This window comes from Aedes aegypti, chromosome 1, assembly GCF_002204515.2.
Source record: "Aedes aegypti strain LVP_AGWG chromosome 1, AaegL5.0 Primary Assembly, whole genome shotgun sequence".
Classification (NCBI taxonomy): domain Eukaryota; kingdom Metazoa; phylum Arthropoda; class Insecta; order Diptera; family Culicidae; genus Aedes; species Aedes aegypti.
This window is the reverse complement of record NC_035107.1, coordinates 5,220,835-5,243,703: the sequence shown is the minus strand read 5'-3', so window position 1 is coordinate 5,243,703 and position 22,869 is coordinate 5,220,835. Positions and strand designations below refer to the sequence as shown.

Sequence of the window (22,869 nt, the reverse complement as noted above, 5' to 3'; positions counted from 1 at the left end):
ACTGCACCCCTTAATGCAAGAGCGCTTGCTGCGATGCGATTCCTGTTTAATAGCAGCCAGACGCGTGACTTGCGCAGAATGCACGTGGCCGCTGAAATGACGAGATTTCTTCACTATCATCATTCTTTTCAGAAGCTGCAAGGATTTCGTGTCGATTGGATGCATTTTTGTGTTTGTCTGTGATTATCAAATTGTGAAATTGGCTTTCAAAAGTGATTTTCTGTGCTAATTGGTGCTAGAAAAGTGATATTTTGTTGGCGTTTGTGAAAAGATCGTAGTTTTGTAATGGTTTTGCGAGGAATATTAAGAATTTGTGTCTTTATTTTCAGACGGGACCATCCCAGACACGCCATGATGCACTTCCGATTTGATTCAACATGGATGCACCCATTTTTCTCTGTCGAGTTTTTGCTTTCTTCTCGTTTCAGTCAATTTAAAAACGCAGTTTTGGAGAACTACTTTTATAAAATGGTTCAGATGCAAGCCTTTATAAAAATAATTGATTATTAGGCACATTTTGAGGAAAATTTCTTTGTACTAACATATCATTTTTTATAATTAATACAGAAGACACCACCCCAAAATCGGTGGTCCATCCACTGTTCGGAGGAGGCGCGTGCCGTTGGCCAGGTTGCGAGAGGATATTCGACGATTTCGACGAATTCTACAACCACCTTCAGTCGGATCACATCAATGGAGATTACTCGGCTGCGCAGGCCCGCATTCAGATGGAGGTGGTGTGTCAGTTGCACCTGCAGCTGCAGAAGGAGCGCGATCGTCTGCAGGCGATGATTCTGCATCTGAACAAGAAGAACGAGATGGCAGCGCGAATTCCGATGGCCGGTGCCAGTCCTTTTGTTCCGCAGATTCCACCCCCGCCGCCTCCGTACGATCTGATCGCAGGGCTGCGCTTTCCTCCGGCCGGCCCTGTCACGGATGGGTCCATGGTTGAAGCGGCTCTTCAGCTGACTAACAAACAACAGCAGGCGTTGCACCATCATCATCAGCAACAGCAACAGCAACAACAACATCAGCAGCAACAGCAAGCTGGGCGTTCTGCGAAGGGGTCGATTCGGGCAAAGTACTTCGGTTCTCCGCAGGATACGGATGCTGGAGGTTACAAGGAGGTTCACTTTCCCGATGTGCAGGACGGTGAGTGTGTTGGTGTGTTGATGTCTGATGGAATGTGTTTTGCTTACTTAAAGCTCCGTTTGCGATTACAGATGTTCAGAAGAATCGCGAGTTCTATCGCAGTCACGATGTTCGTCCACCGTTTACCTACGCATCTTTGATAAGACAGGTACTTCTTCACAATTTATCAGAATATTCGAGAGTATTAATATAATTTAACGTGTTTCAGTCGATAATCGAGTCACCAGAGAAACAGCTGACACTGAACGAAATTTACAACTGGTTTCAGAATACATTCTGCTACTTCCGACGAAATGCAGCGACATGGAAGGTAATTGGTAACTCATCGAAAGTTCTCACAGTTTTGCTTTCGAAGGAGAACCTAATTTTATATTGCGGCTTAGACTATTTCACATCTCGCATAACCCGCTGAATTCGGGTCCCCTCAATTTTCTGGTTCGGTGTCCCGCTAGACCTTTTAATGAAAAAATAATCATCGAAAGTAGAAGTACATGTCTCGATTACTGAGGTTATTCTGTACCTCTGGATCATCTCGAGAAATCTAAATTATTAAAATGTCTTGTTCAAAAACATTAAATCATTATTTCTTGGGATTCCTCCCAAGACCCAAAGGTGCAGAATAATCTCAGGAATCTTGCCATGTGCTTAGTTTTCAGGAGCTATTTGTTTTATAACAACGATCTAGTGGGGTACCGTACCTGGGAGAGGGAGAGGGACTCGGGTACAGCTCCCATTTCCGACCAAGCAATCAAAGTAACCGTTCCGATCGCCTTTCCTTCCGGATCAACTGAACCGAACCCCGAAGAACGCCGTCCGCCACAATCTGTCGCTGCACAAGTGCTTCATGCGGGTCGAGAACATCAAGGGCGCCGTTTGGACCGTAAACGAGGCAGAGTTTTGCAAGCGCCGCCCGCAGAAGCTCGGAATAATGCAGTTTAAATTTCAGAACTCGTCTGGAATGCCACAGCAGATGCAGCCGGGCGGCGGTGGCGGAAAGAAGAAACAGCTGACCCTGGGCGGGGTTGTCGGCCCCCCGCAGGCTGCCCCTCCCCTGGCGTCGGCTGTGGTGGCGTCGGCTGCCGCCGCTTCGGCATTGGCACTGAAGCATCCTCCGCCGCCGGTCGGGTTCTATTACAAACGGTTCGTAGTAGGCGGTGCCACGTGTTGCCAATGCGGCAATGTGTGGTTTGATTTCTTTCTTAGATTTTTCTCTACTTTTGAACTCGTTTGCCTCTCACTTTGTGTAGCGTGTTTTGACTACTCCACTCGACTAAAAGTTCGTCACTTTTGGTATATTTTTAAAGTATTTGATTACTTTTGACAATCTTCTGGATGGAATAACCACTGACTGCTAATAGATTTTGATTTTGAAGATAATAGTAATATCGAACGTTGAACACAATTTTAACAAATCAAAAGTTGACTTTTGAAAGCAACCTTTCTTCAAAACTGAAACTATCTAATCAGTGCAGTGGTTATCCTTTCACTTTTTCTCTTTTCAGACAAGCATAAAAGCTAAACCTCGAGCAAAACTTCACGCAAACCACCCCTTCCAAGTGGAGTATGATGCTTCCCGCATCGTGTATATTTGTTCGAAACTCGTCCACAACGTGTCGGTGGATGGTTCGCGTCTTTGCTGGTGGTGTTAGCTTTCATGTTGTAGTAGCACAGCTTTGTATCACCCTGCAAAATGGTGTAATGAAGGGGAAAAAGCAAAAGAATGCAAAGCTTGCTACGATTTTCACCCCATGCAACACAGCATCGGCCTTGATTACTGTATGTTGTGTGACGAAAGGCCACTACTTGCATATCTGACGAAGGATATGCAGCAAGCCTTGATCTATCGGTGCGTGTGTTGCATGGTTATCTTTTACTTCTAGAAAACCACTAATTGAGCTTTTAAACTTCACTTCACTTTTGCAAGAGTGAAGTGAAGTGTTGAAGTTCGATTAGTCTCGGTGAATAAGAGTTGAACAAACCACTCTAACGATTATTTCAGCTGAATTAACTTGGAGTGGTTTTCTTGAATATTCTTTAATAATCCCTCCATAAATTTAATATGTGTGGTATCTTTTACTTGACAATTTACATTCATATTTTCTTCACACAGCTTATTCGATTCATAGTAAAATTCTGAGAGTTTTTCCAAAGTTTAAACTTTTCGAGCTTAACACCGAGACTATACAAGCCTCAGAAGCTTCAATAGAAAAAAATATTATTCATGGGGTGCTTTGCAAATGGGTCTCTGAAGATTAGAATTGTCTTGGTTATTTTTAATAAGTTTATCAACTACTTTTTATCCTGTATATTTATGCATCCTTATTGATTTTTAATTACCATGCCCACACAGTTACGGATCACCCACAGTGACGGATCACTTTGGCGTTCAACATTGGATAACTCGCTCAAAACATAAGCGTTGCCGTAAAACATATTTTTTATATGTTATACTATTTGTCTTCTACCATTTGTAATGTTAACCACAACATTCAACCGCTAAATAACGGTGTTTTTGACAAATGTTTAGTTGGTATCACACATCTACCATTATATGGTCGTTTTCTGTAAGAAGTGCCGTCAGCATTCATAAGCTCCCACAGATGGTAAAATTCAAATGTTATAGCATAAAACTTGCTCGTTCGCTTCGATTTAGTATGAATTCATCTATGGAAAACATTTTCTTTGATTGTTGATTCTAAATACCGAAAATTAGCACTTCTAACTAGTGATCCATAATATGAACCAGGAAATGATTTTTTACCACGGTTATGGATCACTTCCAAAGAATGTAGATTTCTGCCATTTTAAGCATTGGATTCAGCATTTTCAGACAATAGCACTAAGGATAAAACTAATGGAACATCAATGTTTGTAAATTTCATTTTTTTGCAGACAAAAATGGGTGGAAACTTGGTGTGGAGCGAAAACGGTAAATGTATCAGTTACAACAATGCAGTATCACAAAAAAATGGCATTTTACCCTTGTTTCCAGCTCTACCACTGCTGTTTTTTGCAGTAATATGTGACACATTGTTAACTTTCGCCAAACCATGCAATTCAGATGCATTGAGTTGAAAATCTCTTGATTTTGCCCACTGATCCGTAATATGTCACAATTTGATCCATAATATGAAAATTGATCCATAATATGCTTTTCAGAAACCGATACAATTTTTATTTTTTATGCAATCCTATGTGAATATTACACTCAAAACAGTTTACTAACCGAAGTTCCAATTTGAAACGATTCAATCCGTACTTTTTAATTACAATTTTACGTTTTCCATGTCGTTTTATTGAATTTTATAGGTTGGACTCCACACTATTTGATCCATAACTGTGGGGTCATGGTATATTTACAATTTTCGAAAGAGCCTAGCATCATAATATGAAACACTTGTGCAATAGTCGTTAAAGCTTAGAAAAAAAAATGTAACTGGGGTAATCAATATCATTTGGACCCCCAGGGCCACTTTCCTACAAACTTCCTAATTTGAATCGATAGACCAACTGAATTTTAACTTATAAGGTAGGACTGTTTAACTCTAGTATTAACAGTTTGTACAAAGTAAACGTCTTTATTTTGACTGAAATTAAATTTATTAATACGGTTCATCCATGCAACCGTCACAAAATGATACACACAAAAATGCGAACAAAAACTTTTTTAAATTCCTAGACTAATAGACTAATAGACGTATTTTTTCCATTGTTAATCGATTGTTTAGATTATGCGCAAGCATATTAACAAAAACTGTCTCAGATTTGGTCTCCAATCAAATATAAATGTCGGAGGTCCAAAATATATTTTTCGAAGGTCCAAAATGTATTGGTGTGTCCAAAATAATAAAAAATAGTGCTTCAAAATTACATTATTTTTGTCGTATTCAAACATGACCAAATGAGTATTTGTTTTTTGAAGATTTTCTCTACATAAGTCGAAGAATATGGTTTAGTTACGCTGTGTAATTAATTATTTGGGACAAAAAAATATTTACACAGGATAATCAAGTCAATGAACATGCAAAAATGTAGAGAACAGCTCTCACTGTGAAAGAAAAATATATGTATGTCATATGTAGTCCAAAATATTTCGAAAATAGTTCAGTATGAAGCCCCCTTTTTTTTATCCTCAATACATTTTGGACCCTCAAAGTATATATTTTGGATCTCCGGAATTTTCATTTGAAGTCTCTGTTGGTTTAATATGCTCGCGCATAGTCTTATCTATCGATTAATAATGGAAAACAGAAAAAGAAAGAATTTTCTCTTTGAAGTCCAAAAATTTGAAAATAGTATTTGGTTATACAGGTCGGACTCGATTATCCGGAGACTCGATTATCCGGGGACTCGATTATCCGGGATTCGATTATCCGGAATTTTAGACTCGATTATCCGGAATTTGATTTTTGATGTTCTTGTTTTTCAATTGTTATGCATAAATCTGAGATAATTTGGTATTGCAATATACAATATGAATGGTTTTTCAGTTTTGAACGTATTTAACAAAAGGGGGTTTGAAAAAGTGTTTTTTTTTTGTGGGTATGCTGGCCAAAATTTTTTTTTTCTTGTAATGACCCCTACTGTTCCTAGAAATAATTTCTGGCTACACCACCGCATCATATGAATAAAACAACAATAAAAGATAATATTTAAGTTCTTTTATCGAAGATTTCAATTTTTTTCTTAGTGATTCGATTATCCGGAGGATTCGATTATCCGGAGTGAAAAAAAAAATCGATACTCCGGATAATCGAGTCCGACCTGTATTTGTGAAATTTCTGAAGGCTTCAAATTCTGCGTAAATCGAATTGTTACAGTTTTACGGATGAACCGATTGAATTAAATTAATCTTAGGCATAAAAAAGTAATTTTCTATGTTTAAACGTTAAATGAAACTGTGAAACAGTCCTATCTTTCCAAACGACTTGCGAATTGAGTTGATCTTTGGATTTTAACGGGGAAATTTGTTGGAAAATAGCCTAGTGGGTCCAAAGTATATTGGTTATCCTACGACCGTTACCTTATGTTTGGTATCTGATAAATATAACAAAAAGTATGAGCATGAAACTAGCCCTCTCTGGAATATGGACAACAAGAATAGTCGATTGCACGAATTATTTGATGTATTGACTGTTTTTCCTAAACAAACTTTGTAGGGCTTGTGCAGTTTCAGATTACATTCAAATGAGCTTAAATTTTTAGATAATACGATGATTCTGAACAAGAAATGAATAACCGGGACGGAATTAAAGCTACATCTCAAACTTTCAAGATCACAAATTCGGAAAATTGTATCGGTCATATTTTTAATACAGAGAACTTTTTGATTATCTAGATTTGTTCTTTTGAAAATTGAGATATGGTTGCGGTTCTATTCTATTCTGTACAAGTTGAAATTCATTATCATGTGTTCATTTTACCGTCACCATTTAGAAAATTTATTATAATCAGGCCTTGGAAAATTTAACGATCATTGACCCACGAGCCATAATTTTATCCCATTTCTTCGCCTGCATTTATGCAACACGCATGGCATTTATCGTACGTGGAAGATAACGAGCCATGAACGAAAACAAGACAGATACACACCACCCACTGTTTGGCGCCGATCACTGTGTGTCAAACAGTGCTGTTAAATGTCAAAATTTTTGAAAATTGTGAAATATAGCATCAGAAAATATTGCCAACCGATAGTAGTTCGGAAAAAGTCACCGGGAAAAACATTTTCCGATGACTTTTTCCACGGGGAAGGATGATATTAGCAATATTCAATTGTCAAAGTCACGTGATATTCGTGACATTTAACAACTCTGGTGTCAACACTTGTGACATTCGCTGACCCACTCTCATTCTGATCAAGAAACAGAGGCGAATATTTTTTATTTTCTGTGCTTTGTTTGCAATCAAAGGGGTGTTCAATGGTCCAATAGATTATAATTAGGTTGTTAATGGGTGCATTACCAGAAAATTTGAAAGTTATTACCAATTTTATACAAAACATAATCACCCGAATGGCTCAATACTGTTGCAATCTGTGAGAGTTGCTGCTCTTGAACGCTCTCGTGCCACATACCAAACGAGAGAGTAAATGTTTACATTAATAGGGCTCTCCGAAGGCGATGTGCCACGAACTGTTATGGTTCACGAACTGTTACACTCTCCGAATGTGGTTCGATCGGCTTTTTCTTCTTCTTCTTGGCATAACGTCCTCACTGAGACAGAGCCTGCTTCTCAGCTTAGTGTTAATATGAGCACTCCCACAGTTATTAACTGAGAGCTTTCTTTGCCAAACTTGCCATTTTCGCATTCCTATATCGTGTGGCAGGTACGATGATACTCTATGCCCAGGGAAGTCAAGGAAATTTACATTACGAAAAGATCTTGGACCGACCGGGAATCGAACCCAGACACCTTCAGCATGGCTTTGCTTTGTAGCCGCGGACTCTAACCGCTCGGCTAAGGAAGGTCCCTATTCGATCGCCTTATTCGGATCAAAATCCAAACACCGATTATAATAGTTCTTGTGACAAGTTTATGATCATTTTTACACTTTATGTTGAAAAGATAATTACTATACAGTAGATTATTCATTGTAAGGCAAACATTTGGCAAACTTTGAATGTACACGAGGTCCTGACAATTAAAAATAAACAGAAATTACCGCAAATGTTGGTACTGGGATACAAATATTGACCCCTAAGCAGGCATCATCAATGTTTTACCACACAAAAACATTTAAACTGCCATACCTTGTTGTTTTAAGATATTTTCGCTCCTTTTCTCTGAATTTCTCATAAAAAACTTCTATTTTAAGGACCCCTGCCAGTTTTGAACATTGGTCATCTTGTTCAGAAGATATTCTAAAAGTCCTTGGCGACCGACACGTAGCCATAACCCAAGTAAATATCTTTGTTTACAGACTTTTTCTTATGTTTGGGCACTCGCTTTTCAAGTCATTAGTTTGATGAGAGTCTGTTGTCAAAATCTGAATCAAATTGGTGAAACAGCTTTCGAATAATAGGCATTTATGTATTTGTGTTTTATCTAGCTGTATCTGAAAGATCTTCAGAAACATCGTGTAATTTTGTTTTTTTTTTTAGAAAACTCAAACTCCTTAAAACCTGACATTGTTTTGCCCATATTTTTTTTTAAATTTATTAGAAACAAAATGGAGATTTATATATAAATGTCGGTCCCCGAGGAATTTCGGAGTATCTTAAAACCTAGTAGTAAATGATAAATATCGACACAGATTTCAAAAATTAAAGAGTTTTTTTTTTGTTATCTTCAACTTTGTTAGGTGGTTAATCCACACCGCAGTTGTCGCATCGACTAATGGGCGTATATGCCCCCGTGATTATAATTTTGATCACAATTTGCTCTAAATGGTACGCCTGATTTTCTGTGATTGATTTGTTTTATTGCTGAGCAGAAAAAGGCTCAAGAAAGGTGTTATTGAGAAGAGCGCATTAATTTAAAATAAAGTGACCAGGCATCCTGGATTGTGCGGAATTCATACCTGATCGGAAAAAAAAACATGATTCTAGTCTCACTTCTCTCAGATTCATGTAGGATTATTTTACGAATTATTAATCAGAACTCTCACAGAAATCTATTTAGCATCAACACTGAAAATTTTTAAAGATTTTTGATTGAATATTTTATTGAATTGTTTCCCGCATTAGAAGAAAACTCAGCGCCACTCATTTGATGCTATAAGAAAATGGTCTTTCCATGTTCATTACGACAAATAATTTTAAAATAGATATATGACCACTGAAGTGTTAAAGAATAAAAATAATTGGGAAAACTTAGAAACTTTTGAAAATTATAAAAACAATGGACGTAAACAAACATTTTCAGTGACAATTCACTCGTTCTTCCCCAGCGACCTCTATGACGGTGGCGCATTATATTTGCCTATTCTCGTAAAGGAGTAAACGGTGCTTAACGAGTTTGAAATTACTGTTGAAAAATGTAGAATTGATTAGAGACAGTCTATGAAACCAGGTCAATTCTGTATACATTAATTGAAGGTATTTTTTTTTTGATTTAATTTTTCTTCATATTAGTTTTGGTCATGGTCATACTAATACTCAGTAAAGCCTTTTTCATCCAATCAATCCATTTTTTTTCAATCAAGCTATCTGACCAGTTGGAATTGGAAAGGAACATGAAATGAACATCTAATTTTGTTAGCTTCTGAGACCTCCAGATCCTCTCGTAGGTATCACAGCGAGTTGGAAGTTGTTAATTGGCATTAGTATATGTACTATTTTTGGTAAGAGGGATTGGCATTTAGACGGCTATAGACCTTTTTTCATATTAGCATCAAATGTATGAAGACTCAACATTGTATAGATTTTCAGCTTAGACCGTCTTATGGGTGATTTGAAACTGATTTTTGACACGATATAAGTTCGGTATTTCGCAAAATTCCGTTTGAAATCGAAAAATTTCGACGATTTTCGACCCATCACTGCGAATGACCAATTACCCCAAGTCTCCACAACCATGTGTTTGGAAACCATTATTTGATTTTACCAACTCACGAGAGGACATAATTCTTTTCACAGCTTAATTTCATAACAGTACTTAATCATTTATCTTCTGAAAAGGGCAATCAGCATGGGCGTAGCTAAAGGGGAGCAGGGGAGCGCCGTTGCTCCCCCTCGCTAAGTGAAAAAAAAAAATATCAAAATTTACAGGTTCTATACAAGGGATCCAATTTTGTTTTAAGTTTTCAAAGATTGTAGCTCCATGGTATAACTCTTTAAGAATTTAAGGAATTCGCAATAAAAAAAGCCCTTCCCTTCGAAAATTTAGCTTGAAATCATTCAAGTGATTTCGTTGAGAAGCCACAAAGAAATCTCCATTACTATCAAGCATTCTGCCAATATTCTTTTCAGTAGAGCTATAAGTACCGTGAAACGGGGTATCTTTGATACTGCGGGTTACTTTGATAGTGCGTTACCCACCACATACTAAACGAAATATCATAATTTCTGTTAATCGGTTAAGCAAAACGAATGCAAAACTTAAGAATGTTAGTATGACACTTCATGTAAGAGCTGTTTTCATTTAAATCGTGAACATTTGGGTCTTTATATACGACTCTTAAAACTTGATACGATTTTAGAATTTTCGAAACGCTTACGTACAATCTGTTCGACGATCAATATTTGATTTAGTTTTGAATAGCTGGTAACTTATCTTTGACAGTCTATTTATCATAGAACTTTAATATGGTCTCAAATCTTTTAACGAAAAGCATTTTCACAAACTGGGACCATTTTTGTGATCTAAGTCAGAAATTTTCATATAACGTTAAACGTTACAGAGTTCAATCAATTTTGTTCGATTTATACACCATTATCAAAGTAATTCCAAAATAGAAAACCGACATTAGATTGTATGAACAATTATATATCCATTCAAAATAAAGCTTTTGGCAATATTTCAACTGCAATCAATAGCTAGGTGAGACGGGGTTGGTGGTCTGATGGCTACCGCTTCTGCTTCATATGCAGAAGGTCATGGGTTCAATCCCAGGCCCGTCCCTTTCCTCGTACTTTGTAGTTGTATATCTCTCACTTGCTTCTATCTTCCATTCTAAATATATCACACTCAAACTATTCGTTCATAGCAAACGCTAGAACCAGAGACGGACAAGAAATCGTTTCCCTAACGCTTCCTACTTCCACGCGCTCGCCTTTCCTACGCCTGATACATAGGCAGTCTGCTAACCACAAAAGCAAACCTCTCTGCCATGCCTTTCCCCCAATCCAAAACACTCCCGCATGAACTGACGTGGATGCAGTGGAATATACGGTCTACGTGGGAGTCAGTTCAATGCATCATCAATTCCTCCCCCTTCCCCTCATTGGTCTGCATTCTGACGTGGCAGGTGCCATTGTTGCCTAAAAATAGAAGATCACCAGCATTTATACACTGAGGATGTCTGTTAGTCCCAAGCAGTCATTCGGTTGGTTCCTTGTGTAAGTGCAGCTGATCAGGCGATACTGGAGTGCATCCACGGGCGGCCAATCAAGCTCAAGCTCAGCTCAACTGCAATCAATAGCTAGGATACTTGTTTTAAAAATATAAATTATAATTCTTTGAAATAGCATGTATAAATATTCAAGTTTTCTTCGAAAAAACATTCAAAGTTACTCCGTTTTACGGTATCACAAAACTAGGTATCGTTGATAATGCGGGTAACTTTGATAGTAGCGGACTCAAAACATACTAAACGAAACGTAATTTATGTTAATCAGTTAAGCAAAACAGCTTGACACCCCAGTTATAGTAGAACATAAATCCGGTGTCAAATCTCTTAGCAGAAATCATTTTTACAAATTGAAGTTAGAAATTTCCATTTAATGTAAAACTCCTAGAGGTATGCAAAGCCCTATTAACTCTTAGTAATTTATTCGGTTTTGTTCAAAATATACTTTTTATAATTCCTTAAACGTTCGATATATGTTGAATTTAATGTCGAAAAGTGAATATCAATCGAAATATTTTCAGAAATATGATTTTATACAAATTCATACAGACTCATAATGGTGTTTACCATGCAAATTTGAACAAGATATTTTACCAATTCAATTTTTTGAGCTTAAGCCTTGAACAACTCCGTAAATTGGAATCCCTTCAATGACTTCTGTCTTGGAAAATTTCTGCAGAAAACTGTAATGAAATGAAAACTGTGGCTCGCCAGAGATAACCTTGAAAAATATATTAATTTTTCCCCTGGGTTTTTCAAGTTTTCTGAGCAATTTCAGCAGAAATTCTTTCTGACTCGCTGTTGAGTTTATTAAGGGTTTTCTTATTTTAAAAGTTGTTCCTATTCGGATGCAGTCAAGAGAACCATCTAAAAAGTTCTACAGCTGCTAATGAAGGAATTTCTCTAAAGGTTTTTCACGATTACACCAAAAGTTGTACCAAGAGTTTCATCTCACATTTTTTCTTGAAAGTCTACTGCAGAACCCTAAAAAGTATCCTTAAGAAATTTTTTAATGGGGCTTTAGAAATTTATTTTGTTTTGATTTATTGAAGTTTTGATTAAAAGTTTTTCTCTTTTTTATAACTGATCCAGTAATTTTTGGAGAAGCTTCTTTTCTGGTATTATTCGAAGAGTTTTGTGTTGAGTTTTGTGGCGTTTGGATGTCTTCTAGCATGAATTTCCGTAAAACTTTTCTGATAAAATCCTCAGGAATCGACTCCAATGAAACATTAATGCAGTGAAATAGCCTGAGATATCCTTATATAAATTAGGATACATATTCTTGAAAAATGTTACATTGATTCCTAAAAAAGCACCTCGGCAGGGATACTGTCAATCAATTCCTTGATATATTCCGGGCACGATTCCTCAAGAAACTCTTAAGTGGAATTCTGTGTGAAATCTTTAGAAAATTCCAGTCTTTGCTTATTTTCTTGAAAAAGCTCAAATATATTCCATCAATACCTCTGATGGAATACTTACATGATTTTTTACCTAGAACTTACTGAAATTCCTTGAATGAATTTTTATGAGATGCCTCCAGTAATTTTTCAACATTTACTGGATGATACGTTGAAAGTATCTCTCTTGAAGTTTTTTAAAGTTGATTTCGGGGTTCTTCAGCCGTCAACCAAATGTTTTGACTTGTTTGAATTAACAACAAATCCGTTACCTTGTCAAGAAATTTAGTTAACTCGCCTGTTAAGCTACACTTCACCTACTGTAATAGAAAGTTGAGGATATTATTTGCATTCAAAAGTTTAATGTAATCAAAAAATGCACAAGGAGTCAAAATCTGACGAAAAACGCTCAAAGCCGTAGCTTGTATCATCCTGATGGAAATCCTAACACAACGCTTTCTATTATATCCAATGCCTAGCCCGAGAGCGCATTATTTTTTAGGTATTGAAATAGCACACTACACTAGCTAACAACTGTGCTGGCTGAGGTTTCTATATGGGCATCTAATTCTTCCGAAAGAGGTGCACTTTGCGAAAAAGCACCACGTGATTATTGAGCTGAAATCGAATTCAGGTTAACTTCTGCGTTCATTCTGCGTCCTCTCATGGCGTAGGGGTAACGCGCCCTAACTAGAGATCAGGGAGTCGTGAGTTCGATTCTCACTGAGATGACGTGTAACTTTTTCGCAAATCTTCTCATCAATTTGTCCATCTAATCCAATTGCAAATTATATGTAATGTTTAGCTTTTCGGTAGTTGTTAAACTTCCACTCGGCCGGTTAGCCGTAAACCACGATTCATAATTAAAAACAAGTAATCATAATATATTTTCAACTCAGACAACCAATATGTACGCATAACGAAATCACCTGGAGGCTCCCTTTCCCTTCAATGATTTCTGTCTTGAATTTTTTTTTCAGAAAACTGTGATGAAATTGAAACTGTGAATCGCCAGAGATAACCTTGAGAAATCTTCAAAGAAATCATCTGGATTTTTTTCCAGGAATTCTAGTTATTTTTCTCCTAGATTTTCCAAGAGTTTTCTGTACAATTTTACTTAACATTTTTTCAAGAATTCTTTATAGAACTAGGGACATAGAACAACAATTTAATAAGCTAATGATAATTTTGAAGTGTAGCATATCAGGATGACTCATCAATTCTCATGTTCAGTACCATAAGCTGGGTGTGGAAAAATCTTGAAATTCACTCTACAGTAGCCAGTGAAACTCACGCCCATCGCTGCTGTAGGCAAAAAGCCTTGAAAATAGCAAAACACCCGTTGCTAAGGGTAACCCAGAATTACTGTAGAAAAATGTTCCGCATTTAGAGCCTTCAATGACACTCATGATTTTGACAATTCGTGCACCCAACATAGGCTACTTGATGAGATTCACGTTTTTGAACTACTGTACTGGGAGAGCCACGTGATTTTCGCGAAAATTCAAGCCTACTACTATTACCATTCCCAGCACTGATCATAAGAGCGTAACTGCAGTGATCGATTTCTCTTCATCGATTTTCTCTTTGTCTGATTACTGGGCCGGATGACTATTTTAAACTGCTTTTTTCGATTCAGTAGAAAGCACTCATCATCCTTCTTCATGTGGCATCGCAAAATGTGACGAAAACGGGTTGATTTTTATGTACTAACCTTAAGAGAAAATCGACGAAGAGAAATCGATCAATGCAGATACGCCTGTAGCGCGAGAATTGCTTCATGCAAAAAATCTTAGAGAAATTCCAGAATTCTTTCAGCAATTTTTCCGAAAATCTTTGAAGAATTTCACCGAGGATGTCTTTAACTTTTAAGTAATAATTTATCAAAAATACTATCAGGATTTTTGAACGATTCTTCTTGAATTACTTAAGTTATTCTTTCAGGAATGACTCTAAAGGTATAAACTTCTCCAAAAATTCTATCGGGCTCAATGTTGAGCTTCTTAAGGATTTTCTCTTTGTTGGCGACGCCGCCCCTCATTTGGCAACCTTGCCGTCTAAAAACGGCAGCCTATTAGACAGAATGTATAGAGAAGGATAGAGAAATATACGATGCATTCAGGAGTACCATCTTATAAGTTCTACAGCTGCTAATGTAGGATTTTTTTTTCCAAGAGTTTCATCAAACAATTTTTCTTTGAATTCTACTCCAGAATCCTGAAAATTTTTTTAGATGGTCCCTTCTATATAGAGCTATGGAAAGTTGACTGCATAATTCAAATTTTCAAAAGAAGGTTATATTCTTACGAATGATAATGACTATAGTAAAAAAGTTATATGAAGGCAAATGATAAAGGGATTGCCGATGCTAGCGCCTAACCTGAGAAGCTGAAACCCATTCTTACCGAGAACATTCTCTGAATCATGGTCATTCGGGGTTGTGGAGTTTCGATTATTGATAGAAATGGAATCACCCTCCACGCGATGCACGCACAACTTACCCAGGCAAGTGCCAGTTCACAAGTGCAGAATGTATGCAAGTGTGCAAGTGACAGTTGCTCTTCACACAGGAAACCGACTGCTGTGATCAATTCTATTGCCATACTTCAACGCAATGGATTCTATATCACACATTCTCCCTCTGCTCCAAAGAAATTGCATTTAAATTTCGAAAAAAAGAAATAGTGAATTTTCACACTTTGTGAAGAAAAATTCAGTTATTTTGTTCATCAAATCTTTAAACTTTGTTTAAATTCTAGTTCTTTTTTAACCCACCAATCATCTCATCAATCCATATACCAATTATACCATATCTCGGCTAGTCTTACATACCATTTAGAGGATTGGCGCAAGATCATTGTTATCAAATTTTCTTTTCTTATAGACAAATTAACGCTAGTACATGAGTGATTTTTTTTTCAGGATTTCAATTCATACCTCGAATGCCAAATAAAAGTCTCGATTAATACATATTGTCTGGACGTTGCTTCTTTGCAAACACCAAGCTTAACTATTCAATTTGGCGTTTGAGCGGAGCAAAATAAAGGAATATGAAAATCATATTTCATCAGCAGATGTAACTAAGTTTTCCAGGAACGAAGCAAAACATTCTTGAATTTTTGCTGAATCGCCAGCAGACATTCTCGGGTTTATTCTAGCGACTACAATATGCTCCAAACTTCTTATTTCAAATTTGTCCGAAGAAACGTTACAAAGTTATCAAAACCAACTTTGACAGCGGACAGTGCCGTCTCTATAGAGCTTAGTGACACTTCGAACACAGCGTGCACATTGCCGGGGATCATCTTTCCCAAAGCTAATCAACACGCTGGAACATTCCGGCAGCGGACATTGCCGGGGATCACCTTTCCCCATGGCAAACAACACGCAGGAACCCTCCGGCAGCGGACATTGCCAGGGACCATTTTTCCCCACAAGAAAACAACACGCTGTAAACTTTCCGGCAGCGGACATTGCCGGGGATCATCTCCCCTAATGGCAAACAACACGCTGGAACATTCCGGCAGCGGACATTGCCGGGGATCACCTTTCCCAAAAGCAAGCAACACGCTGGAACCTTCCAGCAGCGGACATTGCCAGGGACCATGTTTCCCCATGACAAACAACACGCTGTAAACTTCCCGGCAGCGGACATTGCCGGGAACCATCTTTCCCACGGCAAACAACACGCTGGAACATTTCGGCAGCGAACATTGCCGAGGATCATTTTCCCCATGGTAAACAACGCGGTGTAAGCTTTTCGGCAGCGGACATAGCTGGGACTTTCCTTTCTCCACGGTAAACAACACGCTGTAAGTTTTTCGATCTGACATATGCTCAAGGCAAAACAACAAGATTGATCTTAATTTTATCCATTTTATCCACTTCGCACACTACCGTAAACTTTCGGTCACTTCAGGAACTTTTTATTGCGCATTTATGTCACACTTTTTTTCGCACAAGCAGAAAACAAATCTCATAAGGAGAACCGGAAATTACATTCTGTTCTTCTATTTTTCTTCTATTTTCACTATCTTCACTCTTGCAACGCTGAAGGGTGATTCCTCCTATTAGAAACATATAGAAATACCAGGTATCTTTCTGTAAATTAGCAGAAAACTGGTAGGATCGCCAATGTGGAGTTTCGATTATTGATAGAAAAGGAATCACCCTCCACGCGATGCACGCACAACCTACCCATGCAAGTGCCAGTTCACAAGTGCAGAATTAATGCAAGTGTGCAAGTGACAGTTGCTCTTCACACAGGAAACCGACTGCTGAGTGTGATCAATTCTATTGCCATACTTCAACGCAATGGATTCTATATCTCACAGGGGTTAATGGGTTGTTGTTGGTAAAGGAATTCGGGGAAATTGAATTCGAGGTTTTGTTTAAGAGCCTCATGAAACTATCGCAAGTCAATAAATATTGCAGTTTTGCATGTTTCTTCAACAAAACGGGAATTTAATGACATTTTTTGCTTATTTTTTTCTATTGACTCGAATAATCCTGGTATTATGGGAGCTTAGGACTAGAAATGCCCAATAAATGTAATGGCTTAAATGAATTTGCTATTGAAGAACTAAGCTCATGGCCTGTACAGCTTATCACCCATATTTTTGTTTACGTATCCAAATTTCGATCGAATTCCATTCGTTCGAATCCATTACCCACTCGATTTTGCTGGCGTGAACGAGAATGTATAACTTTGCATAATGTGATTGAAGGTTTGAAAAATCCTTCAATACTAATTCTGAGAAAAAAGCAATATAACAATTTATGTTTCCCTTTATATTTCTGGAAAAGGCTTATTTTGAAAAAAATATATTGAAGCATGTAAGAAAAAGCAAGAAATGTTAAACATTTGGCAAAACCAGAAACTCTATTGACATAAAGCTTAAATTTTGCACTATAGAACTCAAAGGAATGTGCAATCAAAATTTCAGCAAAATACGGGGTGGTCGATCACACGTTCTCATTTGTCTAGGTCATATCGTGTAGACTTGCACATATTTGAGACGTTATGAAAGCCTATTTTGATTTACATTTTTTATTCTTCGTCATATTCTAAAAATCTTTCAAAGGTTTTGTACCATTAAGATAAAATGAGAATGTTCAAGCACTTAAAAGTTTGTATCAGCAATAGAATTCAACCGGTCATCGCTCTTTTATCATGTATCGTTTAAAACTTCCACATACTGTTACCAGCAACAACTTTGTCGGAAACAGCTCGCATCGGACGTTCGGTGCTTAGTTATTGCAAAAAATAATCTTCAGCTATGCTTAATTATCTTCTGAATGTAAACTAATGCATATGCATATGGATAAATATAGCATACACAAATCTTGGCTGATATGTGTCACTGCACATATTCAGTGATTTGCAGCTAAATTACCATAGCAGAATATTACTAAGACAAGCAATAACTTATAACCCAAACATTCGATTTGAAAACGGTCTCCGTCCAAGTTTTTGCTGATAAATCTATTGAACTAAGAATGCATGGTAAAAAAAAAACTATGACCGATTGAATAAATTACTTGGTTTCTCCATAGTAATTCGAATACAAATTTTCAAGAGGTTATCCAGACTCAGTTTTCATCCAAATGAGCTTAAATTTCAAAATCTTGGATGCTACCCTAAATCGAATTTATAATTTGAAGTTTAAACGATTTTTCTCCGAATTTAGTACTATACCGTTTAATTCCACTAGAGTTTGGATACAAACTCTAGTGGAATTAAATGTTATAGTACTAAATTCGGTTTTTTCATCTACTCATAGGTATTCTACTAAACAGCTCGAAGATTTATTATCGATTTTTCTCGCTTAACTAATGATAACGCTCTGAAAGCCATTGGTAACGCGTGTGTAGTACGTTGTTCCTGAGCAAATGAAAACATCCAATCCGTTGATAGAGAATGTTATTCGTTTCACCATAGCGTTGGTTAATAAAGTTTAAATCTATTTGTATATTTGGAAACGAAGTGTCACACACGTAATTACCCATGGGTTTGAGGGCGTCATCCTAAATTATGCGTGAAAGGTTTCATTCGAGAAGTATTATCTTATTATCTTATATTAACTTATTTGCAAACTAATTGCTGATTGCTATTTCGTGTCAAACACTTCAGACTTGCACTGAAATTACGTAATATGAGCTATCTTGATATCAACCGTCATAACTCTTATATCTAGCGAAACTAGATGCATGGTTTCTGGTATCAAGACAGTTTATATTACGTGACATCAGCTTCAGGCTGAACGTATACTACGTTCAAATCAAAGCTTATTTAGCGTAAAATAGGCTCTCTGGATATCAAAACCATACATCTAGTTTTCACTGGAAATCACAAGTATGACACTTTACTTCAAGTTAGCCTTTTTCATGTTATTATTATTATTATTGTTATTATTTATTATAGAGGATTTAACTAGTGTTATTCGCCTCTGCCTTTATTATATTACTAGTGGTCCCGGCAAACTTCGTCTTGCCATCAAGTAGGCTGTTGAAAAACGCTTTTGATCGTCCCATATAAAATGGCTGTTTCATTCGCGCTCGTTTTTTGAACTTTCCCGGTGAATATCCTGGGATTTTTATGCACACAAACACGTCGGAACCCTTGACGAACAAAACTGAGAAAGAATAATTCAAATCCGTTGACCCGTTCGTAAGCCATTTCGTGACATACAAACACCATTCCACTTTTATTTATATAGATATCAGCTCTGGACACATTTGATAAAAACTATCATACTTGTTATTTCTAATGAAAACTAAATTCATGAAATCTGATATCAAGAGGGGCAAGTCTAAACTTTTACTTTGTTTCTGAATTCCGATTTTGAATCAACTCATTTGGACACTATCAATTTTCCGACGATTTTGCATTGAGCTTCAGTGCATATAATGTATATCATTGCTATTAAATTCTGGCTCCAATCTAGCAAATCAGAGTCTCCCCCTCTAGCAACCCCCGTAATGCCCCTCTTTCAGAACGCTATCCGGACGAATTTGTCGCTGCACAAATGCTTCGTCCGGTACGAGGACGACTTCGGCTCGTTCTGGATGGTGGACGACAACGAGTTCCTGAAGCGACGGCACCTGTCGCGGGGCAGGCCTCGCAAGTACGACATCACGATGGCCCTGGATTCGGCCACGGGGAATCCCGGCGCAGCGGACGGCGGTAATCCTGAGGGGCCACAGATGCCGGCAAGATCGGGAAGTACGCCGCCTCCTTTGATGGGCCCAGGTGCGCTTTGCTATGACGACGTTGTCGGTTCGAGTGGCGGCGCTGGCAGCCTGTTGCGATCGCCGAAGAAAGAGTTCGTCGGCAGACGGTAATTGATTGCTTTGACTGATGGTTTTTTATTTGGGCTGACTAGAATGGGTTATGAAGAAATTTTTTAGAAGGGGACGTTGGTTACAATGGTTATATTTCAAAATGAGCGTCATGGTGCATATTGTTATTCGATTTCTCGCATTTAACAGGTTTCACATTCAAATTGTTCTTTCACAGGTTAGTGGTCAACGTAAACAACATTTTTCCTTTCAGGTTCAAAAAATTGCTTGAAATAAACAGTCATAACTCGATATGTCACCCATCTTTTAAATAGTCGAGTAGAGAACATCCTCTTTGATTCAATAAAACCGCACCCTTTAAAGCGAAGAAAACCGCTAAAACCAAACCCATTTACTCGAACACCTTGAAAATGATCGTTCCCTGAGAAGGAAACGTGCCAGAAATTTAATCCTCGTTCAAATAGCTCGCAATTCCGAACCGTCCCGCACTCATCAATATTCAAATTGACCACTGAGCGAGCGCCACGACGACTGGTGCTGATGCTAGATGCTACTACCACTACTACTGATCAATGGAAGAAGATGCTTCTTCCCGAAGCTGTGCAAGGAAACCAGTCCCGAAAATGCAAAATCATTCCATTTTCCTTTCGTTGCGTTGCCAGAGGAAATCCAATTTTCCTCATCCTTGCCACGGTTCTATTCATCGTTCATTCACTGGACGTCCCTATGCTTTTAACAGGCTTAAGTGTAAATTTATCAACAGGAGGATGTGATGCGATGTGTATCGTTCATAATGTCCGGAAATCTATACTTAAATACAAATTTTAAGAGCAGTTCAAGTGGATATCAAATAGAGTTTAGTATTTTTTATCTTTTTAGTAGTATCATTTAAACATTACATTCATATAGATATATAACTTAGCATTCTGTGTTTGAAAAATTTCAATCGCTGTAGCAGTTCAGAATTTTTACAGGTGAAATGAATTTACCTGCTTATTAGATAAAAAATCTTTATCTAAATGTATCATAGTAATAGAAAATTTTCACCGATTTTTCATAAAATTATGAATAATTTTATTTGACATTTCTTCATCTAGGTGTTTTGCTCACTATCGTTCTAATTTGGCAAAACTTTATTAGGCTTTTATTACCATTTTGTTAACAAAATATCATTTTTCATTTGCCGTATCAGTTTAGAATTTTTACAGGTGAGTTATAAGAGAGAAAAAATGTTTCCAATTAACATAACCTAACTTATCCTAAATATGTAACGCGCAACGGTTCCTTTTCTGCGACTCATCCCTACATTAAACGGAGACACCGACCCGCAAATCGATTTTCGCCATCCAAATACCCTCCAGTCAAGCTGAACCGAAGCTAATCGATGCCCTTTCACGCCCTTTTACCCCTTCCCTACTCTTTATTATTTTTCGGGACCAAATCGCACTCCCTTAACGTGCAGAATCACTTTATCTGATTGCTCTCTGCTGCCTCCTGTCCTGGTGCCAAAAGTCCATCGCAGTTGGCTGGCTGGTGGGAAACACTATTTGAGTGGAAAAAAGTTTTTAACTCCTAGCGACGACCACAGTTCACTTGTTGACTGAGCTTCACCTTCATCCTTCTCCACCTAGAGGACGATCCCTCGCCATGTGTTTTAGCGTTGGGCATTGGCATGGGCGTTGCCAGAGAGGGCTACTGAATTTTTTGACAAACATTCAATATTAAAGATAAGGCATCAAATTTCTTAAGAGTATTAGTTGTATCAAAAATTGATTTTGTTTTGGCTTCGCTGCCAATTTCAAATCTTGCGCCATAATTTATTTTTCAATCAATTGAGGCTCAAGAATCCACCATAAAGTCAACATTCATTTATTTAGATAACATCTAAACAGAGCCCGTAGAGGACTACCCTCCTCCCGTCCGTAACGCTTTTCGAATGAAAAATTACAAATTTTTGTATGAACCGTAACGCTTTAGTTTACCCCCAACCCCCTAGAACGTTACGTCATTTGCGGACGGCGTCTTATGAGCGTTTTGTACTTGGTACAATTGGTGAGGGCGTGAATCTTTTTTGACCGCAGCTTCTTGTGGAGGCCATAGTAGGCCCGACTTCCACTGATGATGCACCTCCGTATTTCACGGCTAACGTTATTATCAGCCTTCAGCAAGGATCCAAGGTAGACGAGCTCGTCGACTGCCTCGAAAGTATTCCCGTCTATCGTAACACTGCTATCTAGCTATCTAGGCTAGCCCTGTTGCGCTCGGCCCTACCAGCTAGCATGTACTTTGTCTTGGACGCATTCACCACCAGTCCAACTTCTGCTGCCTCGCGTTTCAGGCGGGTGTACAGGTCTGCCACCTTTTCAAATGTTCGGCCGACAATGTCCATATCATCCGCGAAGCAAACAAATTGACTGGATCTCGTAAAAATCGTACCCCGGCTGTTGAGCCTGGCTGTCCGCATAACACCTTCTAGCGCAATATTGAACAACAGGCACGAAAGTCCATCACCTTGTCATAGTCCCCGGCGGGAACCGAACGAACTGGAATGTTCGCCAGAAACCTTCACACAATTTATACACCCTTCATCGTCGCTCTTATCAGTCTCGTGAGCTTCCGAGTTCTGTTTGATCTTCCGACCTTGACGCTTGCTTCTGCGGGAGCGGGTGACGAGGGCAGGATCAAACATGTCGCGCGTCGGTCGAGTGAAGTGAAAAAGTTCCGCGATCGGTTAGTTCTGTTTGATCTTCGACCTTGACGATTGCTCCTTGGCAGTGCGTCAAGAAAGCCCGAGCAGTCGTCAGTTGTTTTCCCTCTCGGGTCGTGCGCCTATTTTCTCTGAGTGCTTTTATATAGCCGAGCAAACGAGAGCTGAATGTGGATTGTTGCTGCTCAGTCAAGGATGACGGATCAATTGGTGAGCTCGTTCCATGCTACTATTTCTTATCTATAAAATATGTATGACTGCACATTTAATCGATACAACGGTAGGACGTAAATATG

The 22,869-nt window shown here is 38.1% G+C and overlaps 1 protein-coding gene across 5 annotated transcripts; it reads left to right on the top strand.

The window, feature by feature from the left end:
- Window positions 1–128: 128 nt before the first annotated feature.
- Window positions 129–20,159, top strand: LOC5572036 (forkhead box protein P1-B). Of its 5 annotated transcripts, none has more exons than XM_021838798.1 (6): window positions 141–171; window positions 330–1,164; window positions 1,224–1,300; window positions 1,361–1,462; window positions 1,958–2,292; window positions 19,561–19,803. In XM_021838798.1, exons 2-6 carry the CDS (start codon window positions 729–731, stop codon window positions 19,655–19,657), a joined length of 1,047 nt encoding a protein of 348 aa, XP_021694490.1. In that variant the 5' UTR covers window positions 141–171; window positions 330–728; the 3' UTR covers window positions 19,658–19,803. The 5 variants fall into 5 exon arrangements, with proteins under 5 accessions (XP_021694492.1, XP_021694489.1, XP_021694493.1 ...); XM_021838799.1 differs by having other exon boundaries at window positions 141–179; XM_021838800.1 differs by having other exon boundaries at window positions 129–1,152.
- Window positions 20,160–22,869: the final 2,710 nt, after the last annotated feature.

Bases quoted from the DNA above. Each gene is read 5' to 3' on its own strand.
- LOC5572036 (XM_021838797.1), top strand. From the start codon at position 729: ATGGAGGTGGTGTGTCAGTTGCACCTGCAGCTGCAGAAGGAGCGCGAT. The intron at 1,463-1,957 runs GTAATTGGTAAC...CGAACCCCGAAG, and splicing joins GAAATGCAGCGACATGGAAG to AACGCCGTCCGCCACAATCT. The intron at 2,293-19,560 runs GTTCGTAGTAGG...CCCCTCTTTCAG, and splicing joins GTCGGGTTCTATTACAAACG to AACGCTATCCGGACGAATTT.